Here is a 17,860-nt window from a genome sequence, read left to right as displayed (position 1 = left end):
CTTATTCCATAAAAAAACAGATCAAGTTTGAAATTAGGTGGCGTTACTTTTACCATTCTTGAGTTATGCCCTTTATAAATGGAAAAATTGCTAAATCTGTCGTTCTCTAACTTTAGCTTGCCTCAACCAAATGTTATGAAACTTATACACAATGCAATGCATATAATCACAAAACGGTCTTAACTTATTGAATCCTGTATCTGTAAGTTGAAGTTGACAAAAGGCTACACAACTTGTAGAAATTTATGTCATTAACTTTAAAATAAAAGAAAATGTCAATAATTAGTACATTGACTCATGCATATTTACAAGCGGGGGCATCTGTTTCCCATAGACACATTCTCCATTTATTTTGTAAATCTGTCACCTTCACACCAAAATTTGTATTCTTTACTTACTTTAGATTTTTCATTGACTGACAGTAAAAAAAATAAATGCATAGAAGACAGCACAACACCATGGCAAAAAGAGCGGGAAAAGTAAACAGAAAAACAACCGAAAAAAAATTTGTTACATTGCATTTTTTACTCTTTGAAATCAAGAAGTTCATAATAAACAAAATCACTCATTAAATCTTATCAATATTTTGATAAAATATTTACTGACTTGCAAATAATAAATAAACTAAGTTCATAATCAGAAAAAGTCACTCAAAGAAATCTTTATCAGAAGTTTTTATAAAATATTTACTAACTTGCATAAGAAAGTTATGATGTCAGTGAGTTATATGTTCCTGCAGATATTGTAGAAGATTTTCAGATTTAGTTATGTGAGACCAAGGGAACTTAATAAAACGGCAAACTTACCTTTTGTTTACTATTGATTAGCATAGACCTCTGAATGCAGTTAATTATTTATCACATCGAGTTATTTTGATTGAATGAACAACTATTGATCATAGGCTTCAAAAGTGACAAAATAGATTTCATCTAATCAGTGTCAGTGTGAACTTTATTCAAAGCTTAATATTTTATTACAGTTGTCAGGTGGAAGACATTTCCTGTATCTTTTTTTTAGCTCACCTGGCCCAAAGTCTGTTAACTTTTACAAAAATCTTCTCCTCTGAAACTACTGGACCAAATTTAATCAAACTTGGCCACAATCATCATTGCGGTATCTATTTTTACAAATTTGTCTGATGAACCCGCCCGCCAACCAAGATGACCGACATGGCTAAAAATAGAACATATGGGTATAATGCAAGTTTTGAAAGTCGATATTAATCTGTGAAAATCTGACAAAAGCAGGAATGTTTAGAATGTTGAGATCTATCAATTGTCCATATACATCAAAACTGTCAGACGACTTTTTATAGGAGTTATTGCCCTTAATTGACAAATTTTACCTTATTTTTATGCCCCCGCCGTAGCGGAGGGGGCATTAAATTTTACCCTTGTCCCTCTGTACGTACGTCTCAAAATTGGTTTCCGTTCTCTAACTTTAGTTTGTCTCAACCAAATGTTATGAAACTTATACACAATGCTTATTACCACAAAACACAGATCAAGTTTGAATTTTGGTGGCGTCACTTTTACCGTTCTAGAGTTATGCCCCTTTACAAATGGAAAAATTGCTGAATTTTTCGTTTCCGTTCTTTAACTTTAGTTTGCCTCAACCAAATGTTATGAAACTTATACACAATGCTTATTATCACAAAACACAGATCAAGTTTGAATTTTGGTGGCGTCACTTTAACCATTCTAGAGTTATGCCCCTTTAGAAATGGAAAAATTGCAAAATTTTTATTTTCTTCTAAATATCAAGTTATTATACGACTGCAAAAATTAAAAATTTTTTGGCCGTATATTGGTATCACGTTGTCGTCGTCGTCGTCAGCGTCGTGTGAAGACAGATGGTTTCCGGACAATAACTTTAGTATAAGTAAATAGAAATCAATAAAATTTTAACACAAGGTTTATAACCACAAAAGGAAGGTAGGGATTGATTTTGGGGGTTATGGTTCCAAAGGTTTAGGAATTAGGGGCCAAAAAAGGGGCCCAAATAAGCATTTTTGCAGTTTCCAGACAATAAATTGTGTTTAAGTGTATGAATCTCTCTGAAATTATAACAAAAGTTTCCATACAACAAAGGGATGGTGATGGGGGGTTATGGCTCAAACCATTTAGCAATTAGGGGCAAAAAAGGGGGAAAAACAAGGGTTTTTATGGTTAAAGGACAATTTAGACAATTTAAAAGCAGTGTTAGGGAGGTAATCCAATCCATTTAAAGAATACTGTTGTATATATGTTTGATTACCTCCCTTACACTGCTTGTAAATTATGTATTAAGAAATGATGATTGTCTTGAGATGATTAGCTGTAAATTTATTTTTAGCAGTTACTATTAATTAATATTAATTTTAACCATGACTGTATGTCATTTTATATTTTAATATTTTATGATGTATTTAAATGAGTAGTTATGGTTGCAAACTCCATTAGAAATTTGAATTGAGATTATTTTTGGAATAAGGGAAAGGGGGAGTTGAAAAAAATTTGGGGGGGGAATAAGAATTTGTGGGGGGGGCTACAATTTTTATACGACTGCAAAAAAATTTTTGTGGTCGTATATTGGTATGACGTTGGCGTCGTCGTCGTCGTCTGGCGTCGTCCGAAGACACATTGGTTTTCGCACTCTAACTTTAGTTTAAGTGAATGGATCTCTATGAAATTTTACCACAAGGTTCAATACCACAAAAGGAAGGTTGGGATTGATTTTGGGGGTTATGGGACCAACAGTAAAGGAATTAGGGGCCAAAAAGGGGCCAAAAATAAGCATTTTTGTAATTTCCAGACATAACTTGTGTGTTAGTGTATGGATCTCTCTGACATTGTACCACAAGGTTCCATATCACAAAAAGAATGCTGGGATTGATTTTGGGGGTAATTGCCTCAAAATTTTAGGAATTAGGGGCCAAAAAAGGGGCAAAAAACAAGCATTTTTCTAGTTTCATGACAATAACTTGTGTGTAAGTGTATGGATCTTTCTGAAATTGTACTACAAGGTTCCATATTACAAAGGGAAAGCTGGAATTGAGTTTGGGGGTAATTGCCGAAACGTTTAGGAATTGGGGGCCAAAAAGGGGACAAAAATAAGCATTTTTCTAGTTTCCAGACAATAACTTGTGTTCAAGTGTATGGATCTCTCTGAAATTGTACTGCAAGGTACCATACCACAAAGGGAAGGCTTGAATTGATGATGGGGGTAATTGCCTCAATATTTTAGGAATTAGGGGCCAAAAAGGGGCAAAAAACACATTTTCTAGTTTCCAGACAATAACTTGTGTTCAAGTGTATGGATCTCTCTGAAATTGTACTGCAAGGTACCATACCACAAAGGGAAGGCTGGGATTGAGTTTGGGGGTGATGAATCATAAGGGGGTTCAAAAAATTTGGGGGGGATTTTTTTTTTTCCTTTTTTTTTTCTTTTAAAATTTTCCATATTTTAAGTTGGTTATTTCTGATTTATATTTAAAAGCAAATAATAAAAATATGGTAGGAGATACACACCAAACAGGATGTGTAAATTATTATATAATAAGTATTGTGCAATAGCAAGAAATTTTCAATTGCACAGTATTGCACAATAGCAAGAAATCTTCAATTGCACAGTATTGCGCAATAGCAAGAAATCTTCAATTGCACAGTATTGCACAATAGCAAGAAATATCCAATAGCACAATATTGCGCAATAGCAAGAAATTGTCAATAGTACAGTATTGCGCAATAGCAAGAAATATTTAATTGCACAGTATTGTGCAAAAGAAGATACTTCGTATAAATTGCTTATTTCTTGACCAATTTCAATGGGGTTTTATTCTTGAATTCTTGGGGTTCTTTAATATGCTGAATCTAACCGTGTATTTAGTTTTTGGAATTTGGGCCCCTTTTTAAATTGGTCCACATTGAGGTCCAAAGGGTCCAAAATTAAACTTTGTTTGATTTCATCAAAAATTGAATTATTGGGGTTCTTTGATATGCTGAATCTAACCGTGTATTTAGATTCTTAATTTTTGGTTCCGTTTTCAAATTGGTCTACATTAAGGTCCAAAGGGTCCAAAATTAAACTTAGTTTGATTTTAACAAAAATTGAATTCTTAGGGTTCTTTGATATGCTGAATCTAAACATGTATTTAGATTTTTGATTATGGGCCCAGATTTCAAGTTGGTCCAAATCGGGGTCCAAAATTAAACTTTGTTTGATTTCAACAAAAATTGAATATATGGGGTTCTTTGATATGCTGAATCTAACCATGTATTTAGATTTTTGATTTTTGGGCCCCGTTATCAACTTTGTCCACATTGAGGTCAAAAGGGTCCAAAATTAAACTTTGTTTGATTTCATCAAAAATTGAATTCTTGGGGTTCTTTGATATGCTGAATCTAACCATGTATTTAGATTTTGGATATTGGACCATAATAGGTGAATGTCCAATTTAAAATTTTTAAGTTCTTAGACCACATTCATTCTGTGTCAGAAACCTATGCTGTGTCAAATATTTAATCACAATCCAAATGCAAAGCTGTATCAAGCTTGAATGTTGTGTCCATACTTGCCCCAACTGTTCAGGGTTCGACCTCTGCGGTTGTATCAAGCTGCGCCCTGCGGAGCATTTTATTCTCATTTCAGATTTCAGAAATTAAAAAGAAAATTTCTTCAAATATTTTTTTTGGGGGGGGGGGGTTAATATTCAACAGCATAGAGTATTGCACAAAAGCAAAAAATTGAATATAAATTCAAATCATATAACCAATTTGAAGTTCTTTGACTGCAGTTATTCTGTATCAGAAACCTATTATGTGTCAAAAATTTAATTACAATCCAAATTCAGACCTGTATTAAGTGTGAATATTGTGTCCATTTTGGCCCCAACTTTTCAGGGTTGAACATCTGCGGTCGTATCCAGCTGCGCTCAGCGAAGCAATTTATTTTTTAAATTGGAGTTATCTTTCTTTTTCCATGATTATAGTTGAATCAACTACAATCAATGCTTTATACAATGCAATGTTTAATTTTGACTTCCACTGATAATACACAGATCAAGTTGAATTTGGGTAGTGTCACTTTAACCATTATTGAGTTATGCCCCTTTATAAATCAAAAGATTGCAAAATTTTTAGTTTCCATTCTGTAACTTAAGTTTGCCCCAACCAAACATTATGAAACCTATACACAATATTCATTACCACAAAACTAAGATCAAGTACAAATTTTTTGTTTCCGTTTTCTAACTTAAGTTTGCCTTAACCAAATGTTATGAAACTTATACACAATGCTTATTACTACATAATACAGATTAAGTACGAAATTTGGTGGCGACACTTTTACCATTCTTGAGTTATGTCCCTTTATAAACATAAAAATTGCTGAATTTTTCGTTTCCGTTCTCTAACTTTAGTTTGTCTCAACCAGATGTTACAAAACTTATACACAACTGTTCTAGAGTTATATATATATATATGCCTGTTTACAAATAGAAAAATGGCTGAATTTTTAGTTTCTGTTCTCCACTTACATTTTTTTTTTTTATTGTAAGTTAGCCTCAACCAAATGTTATGAGAATTACACACAGTGCTTATTACCACAAAACTCTGATCAAGTTCAAATTTGGGTAGCGTCACTTTTACCGTTCTTCAGTTATGTCCCTTTATAACTATATGATATGCGGGGGGGGGCATCATCTGTGGACACATGTGGAAACTATCCACATTTATTTTTCATTTTTATACGACCGCCAAAAAATTTTGGGGTCATATAATGCTATCACGTCGTCGTCATCATCTGAAGACATTTGGTTTCCGGACAATAACTTTAGTTTATGTGTATGGATCTCTATGAAATTTAATCAAAAGGTTTAATACCACAAAAGGAAGGTTGGGATTGTTTTGGGGGTGATGGTCCCATCCATTTAGGAATTAGGGACCCAAAAGGGGCCCAAAACAAGCATTTTTCTAGTTTCAGGACAATAACTTGTGTTTTAGTATTGTGATTGCTCTGAAATTGTACTACAAGGTTCAATACCACAAGTAGAAGGTTGGGATTCATTTTGGGGGTAGTTGCTCAAACCGTTCAGGAATTAGGGGCCAAAACGTGTCTAAAACAAGCACTTTTGTCGAGCCTGCGACTTTTGTCGCAAAAGCGAGACATAGCGATCCTACATTCCGTCGGCGGCGATGGCGGCGACGTCCACAAATATTCACCCTGTGGTTAAATTTTTTGAAATTTTAACAACTTTCTTAAACTATCCTAGATTTGTACCAGACTTGGACAGAAGATTGTTTATAATCATAAGATAGTATCCAGAAGAAAATTTTGTAAAAAAAAATCCTGTTTATCCGTATTTTACTCATATATGGACTTAGTTTTTCTGCCAGTTAACATAACATTCACTCTGTGGTTAAAGTTTTTCAAATTTTAATAACTTTCTTAAACTATCCTGGATTTGTACCACACTTGGACAGAAGCTTGTTTGTGATCATTAGATAGTATTCAAAAGTAAATTTTGTTAAAAAAAAAATCCTGTTTATCCGTATTTCACTTATAAATGGACTTAGTTTTTCTGCCAGTTAACATTACATTCACTCTGTGGTTAAAGCTTTCAAAATTTTAATAACTTTCTTAAACTATCCTGGATTTGTACCACACTTGGACAGAAGCTTCTTTATGATCAAAAGCTAGTATCTAGAAGGAAATTTTGTAAAAATTTATTTCCTGTTTTTCCGTATATTACTTATAGATGGACTTAGTTTTATTCCAGTTAACATTACGTACACTCTGCAGTTAAAGTTTTTAAAACATTTATTAGATTCATAAACCTTCTTGGATTTTTACCAAACTTGAACAGAACTTCTTACAATCAAAAGATAGTATCTAGAGGAAAAATTTTAATAATTTTTTCCCCATTTTTGTTGAGCCTGCGACTAACAGCAAAAGTAGGCGAGACAAATTTTTTTTTGGGGGGGGGGGGGCAATTTTTTCCCTCAAGATTTAAGAAATTAAAAAGAAGATTTCTTCAAATATTATTTTTTTTGGAAAAGGGAGGGGGGTAGGGGGTCAATTTTTTTTCCTCAAGATTTAAGAAATTGTCAATTTTCCAAAGAAAAATTGGGGGGGGGGGTCACAATTTATTTTGCTAATTCTTTGTATATAGTCTGAAAACAGATTTACTAACTATTGCACAACAGCACAGCGTATTGCACAAAAGCAAGAAATCTTCAATTGAATATAAATTCAAATCATATAACCAATTTCAAGTTCTTTGACTACATTTACTCTGTGTCAGAAACCTGTAATGTGTCAAATATTTAATTACAATCCAAATTCAGACCTGTATCAAGCTTGAATATTGTGTCCATTTTTGCCCCAACTGTTCAGGGTTGGAGCTCTGCGGTTGTATCCAGCTGCGCCAAGCGAAGCAGTTTATTGGCTTATATCTCAAAAACTAAAGCAGTTACAGCAAAACTGACCCAAAAACTAAAGCAGTTACAGCAAAACTGACCCAAAAACTAAAGCAGTTAGAGCAAAATTGACTCAAAAAGAATGAGCAGGTCAAGGTCAATCAACCAAAAAATTTTCAGAAAAATTAGACTTTTGATTTTGGAGTTATTGCCTTTGAAATGTCAATTTTAGCAAATTAATATGTGGTTATTGTCTTGAAAATTATTAAAAATAGTGAACAATTAGATCTACAAATAAGTCAACATGACTAAAATCGTCAATTGACCCCTTATAGGAGTTATTGCCATTGAAGGATGATTTTAACCATTTTTTGCAGAAACTAGAGCACATGGACAGAATAATAAGATACATGTATGGTTGTAAAAATGATCAGCCAAATAAGTGAATTTGGTCATTATCTTCAATTGACTCCTTATGAGTTAGGATCAGTTATTGCCCTTCAAAGACTTAAGAAGATATAGAAAAACTGTAATAAGTAATATTGTTCGACATAATACTGTTTACAATTACTGTAAGTCAAAGTACTCAAAAATGGTTTGTGACCCTTACCATTTGTTTTAGATTAGCCATAATTCTTTTATGTTGCTAATATCTGGTGCTGACATTAAATGCTTTTCTTCCATTTATTTCCTTATATGGAACATTGACCATGGTTTTCTTTCATTTATTTCGTGATATGGTACATTGACCATGGTTCTCATTCATTTATTTCCTGATATGGTACATAGGCCATAGTTCTCTTTCATTTATTTCCTTATATGGTACATTGCCCTTGGTTGTCTTTCATTTATTTCCTTATATGGTACACTGACCTTGGTTGTCTTCCATTTGTTTCCTAATAAGGTAAATTGACCTTGGTTCTTTATGAGTTATTTTCACTTTAAGAGATACTGTCTGTATGGTGAATAATTTATAATCCCTTTCAAACAAGGAATTATTTGAATCTGGAATAATTTTGAATTCTGGAAAATTGATGACGAATATATGATGAAAACTAACCAAACTAAATAGGGTTAGCCATGTGCGCATGGCTAAGGTGGGTTAGTCAGTTCATACTGAAATGATAGTGAAAGTAAAATTAACCTTAGCCATGCACTCATGGCTAACCCTATTTAGTTGGGTTAGTTTTCATCATACATTTCTAATCAATTTTCCAGAATTCAAAATTATTCCAGAATCAAATAATTCCTTGTTTTTAGTGGTATGCATTCTGGGCGCATTACATTTGCGCGCATTTGTGGATTAATTTTACAGGTAACACAGGTAAAAATATAGATAACTCATAATAAATATGACTATACTTATTGACATAAGTGTAGAAGGGATTTACTATCCATATCGACAGAACACTTATTTCATGGAATATTTCATGGCAATGAACCGTATATAATTGCAAAGGTATTTCAAGATTCCTTATCTTAATCCAGGCATACTACAAACGTCCCAGAATCATTCCATGCTCATGACAATGAGCTATTTTATTCGGCACATCAATTTAGTTTTGTGTTTTCACAAAGCAGTGGTTTCATAAAACAGGTTACAAGATGTAAAATCAGTACTTTTTAATCTTTAGATTTGCTATGTTTTTTCATATTTATCTGTATATATTTCCAGGACTAAGTGCTTGTGCATAATGAAACAAAAAAAACTTATCCTGCTCGAAAATAATAGTTTAATATAATAATTAAGTATAATCTACCTGTATTTACCTGAGTTTACCTGTAAAAAAATGCTGGCAAATGTAATCAAAAGCTGCGTGCAAATGTAATGCACCGTTCATTCTTGTTTATTTACTTAGGTTTGTAGTCAGCATGAGATCCTGTGATTTTTTTGTCTGTTATTAGTTTGTCTATAATTTGTCCTAATGAGTTGTCATTCATAATGTTTAAAAGCTTTTGATTTTGTTTGTTGTGTGACTTTCCTGGCATTACTGATGGTATTTGAGATTCTATGTGATATAAAAATTCAGGAATTGTGAAGTTCTATACATTAGCAACAGAGAAATAAGTTTTCTGGAATTTACAAAACTTGCTGTAGTCACATTTCCTCAGGCACAGTTCTAGTGTTTCTTAAGATAAAATTCTTCTGATATTGTTATTTCCTCAAGAGATCTCAAGAGTTATTAAGTTTTATAAATGTTGATTTTTATTTGATATTAAAAGAAATTAAAATTTTATAAATCCATTTGATGTATGTATAACAACCAAATTAAATTTTTAAAATTTACTTTGTACTCCTTTTGAATAGTAAATATATATTCAAACAAAATGTGCATCACATACTGAAAATTCAATTTGTTGTGATTTTATAAGAATGGACAAAAATGTGTGATTAATTATTGGGAATTAAGCTAAATCTGTATCAGATGTCAGAATCTGAGTTCTTTTTAATGCTACAATCACCCAGTCGCATTATTTGCATTATAAAAACCTCGCAGTAATTTCAGAATTTACAGTATATCTTAGTACAAGACTAACCTAGGAAACAGTTCACAGTTAAGAAATTAATGTGATGTTAATAAATGTTATCAGAAAACTTATGAAGATACAATGCAATTATAATCATTGAAAGGACAAACAATTCTTTTCCTAGAATGTGATATCCCCAAATTTGTTCTTACATGAGTAATATGATGTAATAACATGTGGAGCAGGATCTGTCCCTTCTGGATGGTTGAGATCACCCCCTGTTTTTAGTGGGATTTGTTTTGCTCATTCTTTAGTATTCTATGTTGTGTTTTGTAGACAGTTATTTTTGTTTTGTTGTCCTTTTTAGCTCACCTGGCCCGAGGGCCAAGTGAGCTTTTCTCATCACTTGGCGTCCGTCGTCCGTCATCGTCCGGCGTCGGCGTTAACTTTTTACATTTTGAACTTCTTCTAGAGAACCACTGAATGGAATGAAACCAAACATGGCATGAATGTTCCTTATGAGGTGCTGACCAAGTGTTGTTACTTTGTAGCGGATCCATCATCCAAGATGGCCGCCAGCGGGGGACTTAGTTTAGCATAGGACCCTATGGGAAATACATACAAATGTCTTCTTTTAGAGAACCACTGAATGGAATGAAACCAAACATGGCATGAATGTTTCTTATGAGGTGCTGACCGAGTGTTGTTACTTTGAAGCCGATCCATAATCCAAGATGGCCACTAGCAGGGGACTTAGTTTAACATAGGACCCTATGGGAAATACATACAAATGTCTTCTTTTAGAGAACCACTGAATGGAATGAAACAAAACATGGTATGAATGTTCCTTATGAGGTGCTGACCGAGTGTTGTTACTTTGAAGCCGATCCATAATCCAAGATGGCCGCCAGCGGGGGGACTTAGTTTAACATGGGACCCTATGGGAAATACATACAAATGTCTTCTTTTAGAGAACCACTGAATGGAATGAAACCAAACATGGCATGAATGTTCCTTATGAGGTGCTGACCAAGTGTTGTTACTATGAAGCTGATCCATAATCCAAGATGGCCGCCAGCAGGGGACTTAGTTTAACATTGGACCCTATGGGAAATACATACAAATGTCTTCTTTTAGAGAACCACTGAATGGAATGAAACCAAACATGGCATGAATGTTTCTTATGAGGTGCTGACCGAGTGTTGTTACTTTGAAGCCGATCCATCATTGAAGATGGCCGCCAGCGGGGGACTTAGTTTAACATAGGACCCTATGGGAAATACATACAAATGTCTTCTTTTAGAGAACCACTGAATGGAATGAAACCAAACATGGCATGAATGTTCCTTATGAGGTGCTGACCAAGTGTTGTTACTTTGAAGCGGATCCATCATCCAAGATTACCGCCAGCGGGGGACTTAGTTCAACATAGGACCCTAAGGGAAATACATACAAATGTCTTCTTTTAAGGAACCACTGAATGGAATGTAACCAAACATGGCATGAATGTTCCTTTTGAGGTGCTGACCAAGTGTTGTTACTTTGAAGGCGATCCATAATCCAAGATGGCCGCCAGCGGGGGACTTAGTTTAACATAGGACCCTACGGGAAATACATACGAATGTCTTCTTTTAGAGAACCACTTAATGGAATGAAACCAAACATGGCATGAATGTTCCTTATGAGGTGCTGACCAAGTGTTGTTACTTTGAAGCCGATCCATCATCCAAGATGGCCACCAGCTGGGGACAGTGTTTGACAAAGGACCCTATGGACAATACTTACAAATGTCTTCTTTTAGAGAACCACTAAATGGATTGAAACCAAACATGGCATGAATGTTCCTTATGAGGTGCTGACCAAATGTTGTTACTTTGAAGCCGATTCATAATCAAAGATGGCCGCCTGTTGGGGACTTAGTTTAACATAGGACCCTATGGGGAATATTTACAAATGTCTTCTTTTAGAGAACTACTGAATGGAATGAAACCAAACATGGCATGAATGTTCCTTATGAGGTGCTGACTAAGTGTTGTTACTTTGAAGCCGATCTATCATCCAAGATGGCCGCCAGTGGGGGACTTTGTTTAACATAGGACCCTATGGGAAATACATACAAATGTCTTCTTTTAAGGAACCACTGAATGGAATAAAACCAAACATGGCATGAATGTTCCTTTTGAGGTGCTGACCAAGTGTTGTTTCTTTGAAGCCGATCCATAATCCAAGATGGCCGCCAGCGGGGGGACTTAGTTTAACATAGGACCCTATGGGAAATACATACGAATGTCTTCTTTTAGAGAACCACTGAATGGAATGAAACCAAACATGGCATGAATGTTCCTTATGAAGTGCTGACCAAGTGTTGTTACTTTGAAGCCGATCCATCATCCAAGATGGCCACCAGTTGGGGACAGTGTTTAACAAAGGACCCTATGGACATTACATACACATGTCTTCTTTTAGAGAACCACTGAATGGATTGAAACCAAACATGGCATGAATGTTACTTATGAGGTGCTGACTAAGTGTTGTTACTTTGAAACTGATCCTTCATCCATGATGGCCGCCAGCGGGGGGACTTCCTTTAACATAAGACCCTATTGGAAATACATACAAATGTCTTCTTCTAGAGGTGCACTGAATGGAATGAAACCAAACATGGCATAAATGTTTCTTATGAGGTGTTGATGAAGTGTTGCTACTTTATTGCTGATTTACTGTTCAAGATGGCCACCAGGATTTTTTATTAAATTACAGGGCCAATATTAAACCAAATTTGGCCTCACTCATTATTAGGGTATCTGTTATGATTTTAATCTATTTTAACATGATTTCCAAAACCAAAGTAGAATCAGGTGAGCGACATAGGCTCTTGAGAGCCTCTAGTTCTTTTTTTGCCAAGGCATTGTCATTTGTCCTCGACTTGTATGAGTTTGAATACCTACAAATTATATAAAAAAATTAGGATTAGGCAACTGTTTCTTAATTCCTGAGCAAAACCTATACCACATAGTTAGCTATAAAAGGCCCCGAAATGACAAATGTTAAACAATTCAAACGAGAAAACTAACGGCATAATTTATGTACAAAATAATTAACGAAAAACAAGTATGTTACACAGCAACAAACGACAACCACTTAATTACAGGCTCCTGACTTGGGACAGGCACATACAAAATGTGGCGGGGTTAAACTAGTTAGATGGTGCCATTTCAAAACCATTTATCTGTGTTTGAGGACTTTTATCTGCTATAGATATGAATTTTTGGAATACATGTATATAAGTTGTTTACTAAGGTTTACCTATGCATGGAGATGTCTACATAATATCAATATACAAACAAATGCTAGTTTCACATAAATGCATTTACAGTAATGGGCTTAGATAGGGTATGTCTCTGAATTTCAGGGTATTTTCAAGTTCTTTCAAAGTAAATTACAACCTCTTATGTGAGTTATATGTTGTTAATGATTTTTTAATTCACACATTACACAGCTGTACAAATATGAAATATTAAAAGTATGAAATTTTAGTTTATCTGAGAACTCTTTAGAATTGTACCAAATGATTATTAAACTACTTGTCCTGAATATTCATTTGATGTTGAAATAAAATAGATATTGCAGCATTTGATCAATAATTATATACAAGGATTTGTAAAGTAAGACCAACTATACAAACCCTTGTTGTATATATATATAAAGAAAAGAAAACAGGTCAATAGTAGCTAAACCCTTGTTGTATATATATATATATATATAAAAAAAAGAAAACAGGTCAATAGTAGCTATCAAGTAGTTTTATATAATAAGAATAAGCGATCAATTTCACAAAAAAATCTTCAAGATTAGAATTATAGTAAGTTACGTACATTCTAGTATAACTTGTATATATTTATGACTACTCAATGAAGTTTACTTTGTAAATTTAACCCTCTGTAGTCTTTACCTGTAACATATCTGAAGACTTAGTTTACTCTAGACCCTCATTTGCATACAGTAGTTTCTTTTATGCTTTGAAAGAAAGTTTAATGTGCAGTCAGAGGTCAAAAGTGTTTCCTCATGAATTAGAAAAATACATTTATATAAAAAAAAAAACACATTTTTGATACAAATCCTACTTATATAGAACTAAAAAAAAATGTAATACTTTAACACATTTTTGATACAAATCCTACTTATATAGAACTAAAAAAAAATTTATACTTTTTTAGATTGAATTTATAACCTTTGTAAATCAGAAAGATTATAAAAACAGGGAAATAATAAGAGTAGTCATAACTGAAATAATTTTAAAAATAGAAAATCAGTATAGTTTCAGGTTTGAATGCATGGCTTTATACCTTCATTAGTCAGGTTATTTTCAGAAATTAATTCTCACTAAATTTTCCTGATTTCAAATTTTTTGTAGTTTCAAATATTCCTACACTAAGTACATAATGTAAAAAAAAGTCACACAAAGAATTTCTTATCAGAATTTAACGAAACTATTTACTTACTTACATAAGAAAGTGATGCAGTTGTCAGTGAATCATATGTTTCTGAAGATATTGCAGATGATTTTCAGACAATTAAAGTTACGAGAGACTTTGCAAAAATGCCAAGAGAACTTAATAAAATGGCATACTTACCTTTTGTTTAATATTGATTGGCATATATATCACACAGTGCAGTTAATTATTTATCACATCAAGTTATTTTGATTGAATGAACAGCTATTCATTTCTTCTAATAGATGTCAGTGTCAACTTTATCCAAAGCTTATATTGCCGCTTACTGCTATATGATACCAGATACATTACAGTTGTAAAGATAAACAAACAAGTTTCCCATATCACTCTTTTATGTATTGTTGGGTCACTTTTCAAGAAATACAAAGTTAATGGTTTTTCTATACAATCTATATTAGATATATTGTAGAACCTTTTCGTGCAAAATTGTTTCCTCTTGATTTAAGTTTCTTCAAATCAGAAATAATTGTTTTTATTTTAATTCCCACAAATCACTCGCCATATACAAAAAAGACATCAATTTTATGCAAGATAGTTTTATGATTCAATCGTTACATGTTGGATCAATATGTTTTTATTAGAGTTACAAATGTTCACCAATCTAATAGAAAAATATATTATCATCCCATTGGTATTATTGATCATTTATTTATAAGTTCAATATCCGTTTGAATTACCAGTGGTATTAGTCCTATTACATGTGTAAGTAATAAAGCTGAAAGAAAGAGGCTAGTTGCATTTGACAGTAATATGTCATGTATTGATATATTTTATTGCATCAAAGTAAATCCATCAGTAAGTTGTATAGAGTGCAATCTGGTTATAACAGTTGTTGCTTACATCAAAACATATCCACAAATTGGTGTACCTAATAATTAGCTGATATTGATTTCAGCTTATAAGACATTCAGAAAGACATGAAGTGTAAAAACGATTATGTTTATAGATTCCTTTCTCAATATAAATGTAATACAGTTTACTGTTATAATATTTATTTTTTATGTTTTCATTGACATGTCACATTATAAATCATCTTTTATTTTGTAATGCAAACCAATATGATGGATCCAGGATTTTCAAATTGGGAACACCAAAACAATTCCTAAAATTGGAGCTGTCTACAATCAGAAAAAAATATACTTTAAAAAAAATCAAATTTAACCCATAAGGAGGGAACAACTTGTCCACCTTGGTATCCCTGGATCCACCAGAACAATCATTTCATTATATAGATCATTGTTGTTGCTTATTAAGATACTTAGTTGCTGTTAGTCTAGCTGTCTATGTGTGTGTTCATCCACAACACTCTGTTTTGGCTACTTTGATACTAGTCTTCATCAGATTTTGTCAGTTGTTTGACCATTGTAAGAAGTACATGAAATGTATTTAAATTGTAGGTCAAAGGTAAAGTTCTAATTATAACTTGAAAGATAAAAGAACTGTAGAACTCCATTCTTTCATCAAATGTTTAGAAGGATTATTAAAAGGACATATAAAGTATTGTTTTCGTTGTAATACTTTAGTAGATGTCAGACATGGGTATTCTTGTGAATTATCCATTGGATTGCATTGTTAGTGCATACAAATACCATTGCTTGCACCTTCTTATCTTGAAGATGAATATGTGTTTAGTTTGCTGCTAGACGTTAAGCAGCCATCAATCATCATCTTGAAGAACATTTAAGATTTAATTTGACATTTTTTTATGTTTTCTAGGTTGTGTTTTGCATTCCTTGAAAAGTGGGAAGATTTTATCTGCAGATGTTGGTTATAAAGGGACACAACTCAAATTAACATTGCAGTTAGAAGGTGGGCAGAGAGTTATATTTAAACCAAAGTGGTAAGTATTTGTCAGGCCGGTTGTTTTCTCGTTTTAATTATTCAACATTTTTTCATGTCATGTCCTTTTATAGCTGACGATAAGTTGTGTGTTTTGATCATGGTTGAAGGCCAGACGGCAACCTATAGTTACAGACATACAATCATTTGGTCTCAGGTGGAGAGTTGTCTCATTGGTAATCATACCACATCACTGCAAGGCCATGTGCACTAAGGCTAACCTAGTGGCCACTCTGGCAAATAACAGTTAAATGGCAGAGATGGGCTCCTTTCTTGCTGAAGGCAAACATCTGCTGTACAAGATGTCGTAATCCACATCCTAATACAAATGATTTCATGTAGAATTAGTGAGGATATATATGTAGTAGTTATGTTGAAAAAGCAACTGTATATTCTGAAAAGGTCCTCACTGTATATTCTGAAAAGGTCCTCACTGTAAATTCTGAAAAGGTCCTCACTGTAAATTCTGAAAAGGTCCTCACTGTATATTCTGAAAAGGTCCTTACTGTATATTCTGAAAAGGTCCTCACTGTAAATTCTGAAAAGGTCCTCACCGTAAATTCTGAAAAGGTCCTCACTGTAAATCCTGAAAAGGTCCTCACTGTAAATTTTGAAAAGGTTCTCACTGTATATTCTGAAAAGGTCCTCACTGTAAATTCTGAAAAGGTCCTCACTGTATATTCTGAAAAGGTCCTCACTGTATATTCTGAAAAGGTCCTCACTGTAAATTCTGAAAAGATCCTTACTGTAAATTCTGAAAAGGTTCTCACTGTAAATTCTGAAAGGTTCTCACTGTAAATTCTGAAAAGGTTCTCAGTGTAATGTTGAGATGGAAAACTGAAATAAAATCACTGTTTTGTCAAGTGTGTGTAGGGATTACAGGTCATTAATGAATACAACAATCCCACCTTTTCCATTTCCTTAATTTGTAGATTCTAATTTCATTTGATGGATAATGGATTTTGAGTCTGTTCCAGACCTTCTGTAGCCAAAATATGAAAAACATTTGTTATAAATCATCAAAATTTTTCACTTCATAATAGCACTTTGACAAATAGATGTTGTTTATCTATTTTTGTGCAATATGCTTGATTCAAACCACTATTTTCCAATTAAGATATTTTGTTTTAGATGGTGTTATTTTATGTCCTTTGTGAATTTCTTGTGCTTAAAATAATCTACATCTGAAAGGTTGAGTAATAGAATGAATACATATATCTTAATTAGGATAATTTTCTTATTGTTTCTTAAATGAATGTGGTAAATAATAAATTCAGCATAAAGTGATGTGGAAATGATATGAATTAAATGTATTACAGCACTTTTTTGGAACCGAACCACATTTAATAAATTATCCTCTGATGTTAAAATATCAGTAATATGATAAACCAGTCAGAAGAAGTTTGTCCATCAACCAAGAAAGTCACTGTTATTATCAATAGAATTTTTCTTTAACTCATAATAAATATAAGATGAGGAGATGTGGTATGATTGCTAATGACACAACTATCCACCAGAGACCAAGCAACTATAGGTCACCATATGGCCTTCAACAATGAGCAAAAACCACACTGCATAGGAAGCTATAAAAGGCCCTGACATAACTAATGTAAAACAGTTGAAACAAGCAAGTCAACAGCA

General features: G+C 33.3%; 1 protein-coding gene across 1 annotated transcript in view; it reads left to right on the top strand.

Moving 5' to 3' along the window:
* Positions 1-17,860, top strand: part of LOC127729381 (glycosaminoglycan xylosylkinase-like) — a 54,340-nt gene that overhangs the window by 19,229 nt on the left and 17,251 nt on the right. The window contains exon 3 of the mRNA XM_052237205.1: positions 16,097-16,220. Coding sequence (XP_052093165.1) covers positions 16,097-16,220 — 124 coding nt within the window. The remainder of the gene's footprint in view (positions 1-16,096; positions 16,221-17,860) is intronic.

The sequence above is a fragment of the Mytilus californianus genome, unplaced genomic scaffold (genome assembly GCF_021869535.1).
Source record: "Mytilus californianus isolate M0D057914Y unplaced genomic scaffold, xbMytCali1.0.p SCAF_2, whole genome shotgun sequence".
Lineage (NCBI taxonomy): Eukaryota > Metazoa > Mollusca > Bivalvia > Mytilida > Mytilidae > Mytilus > Mytilus californianus.
This window is presented reverse-complemented; position numbering and strand designations above follow the sequence as displayed.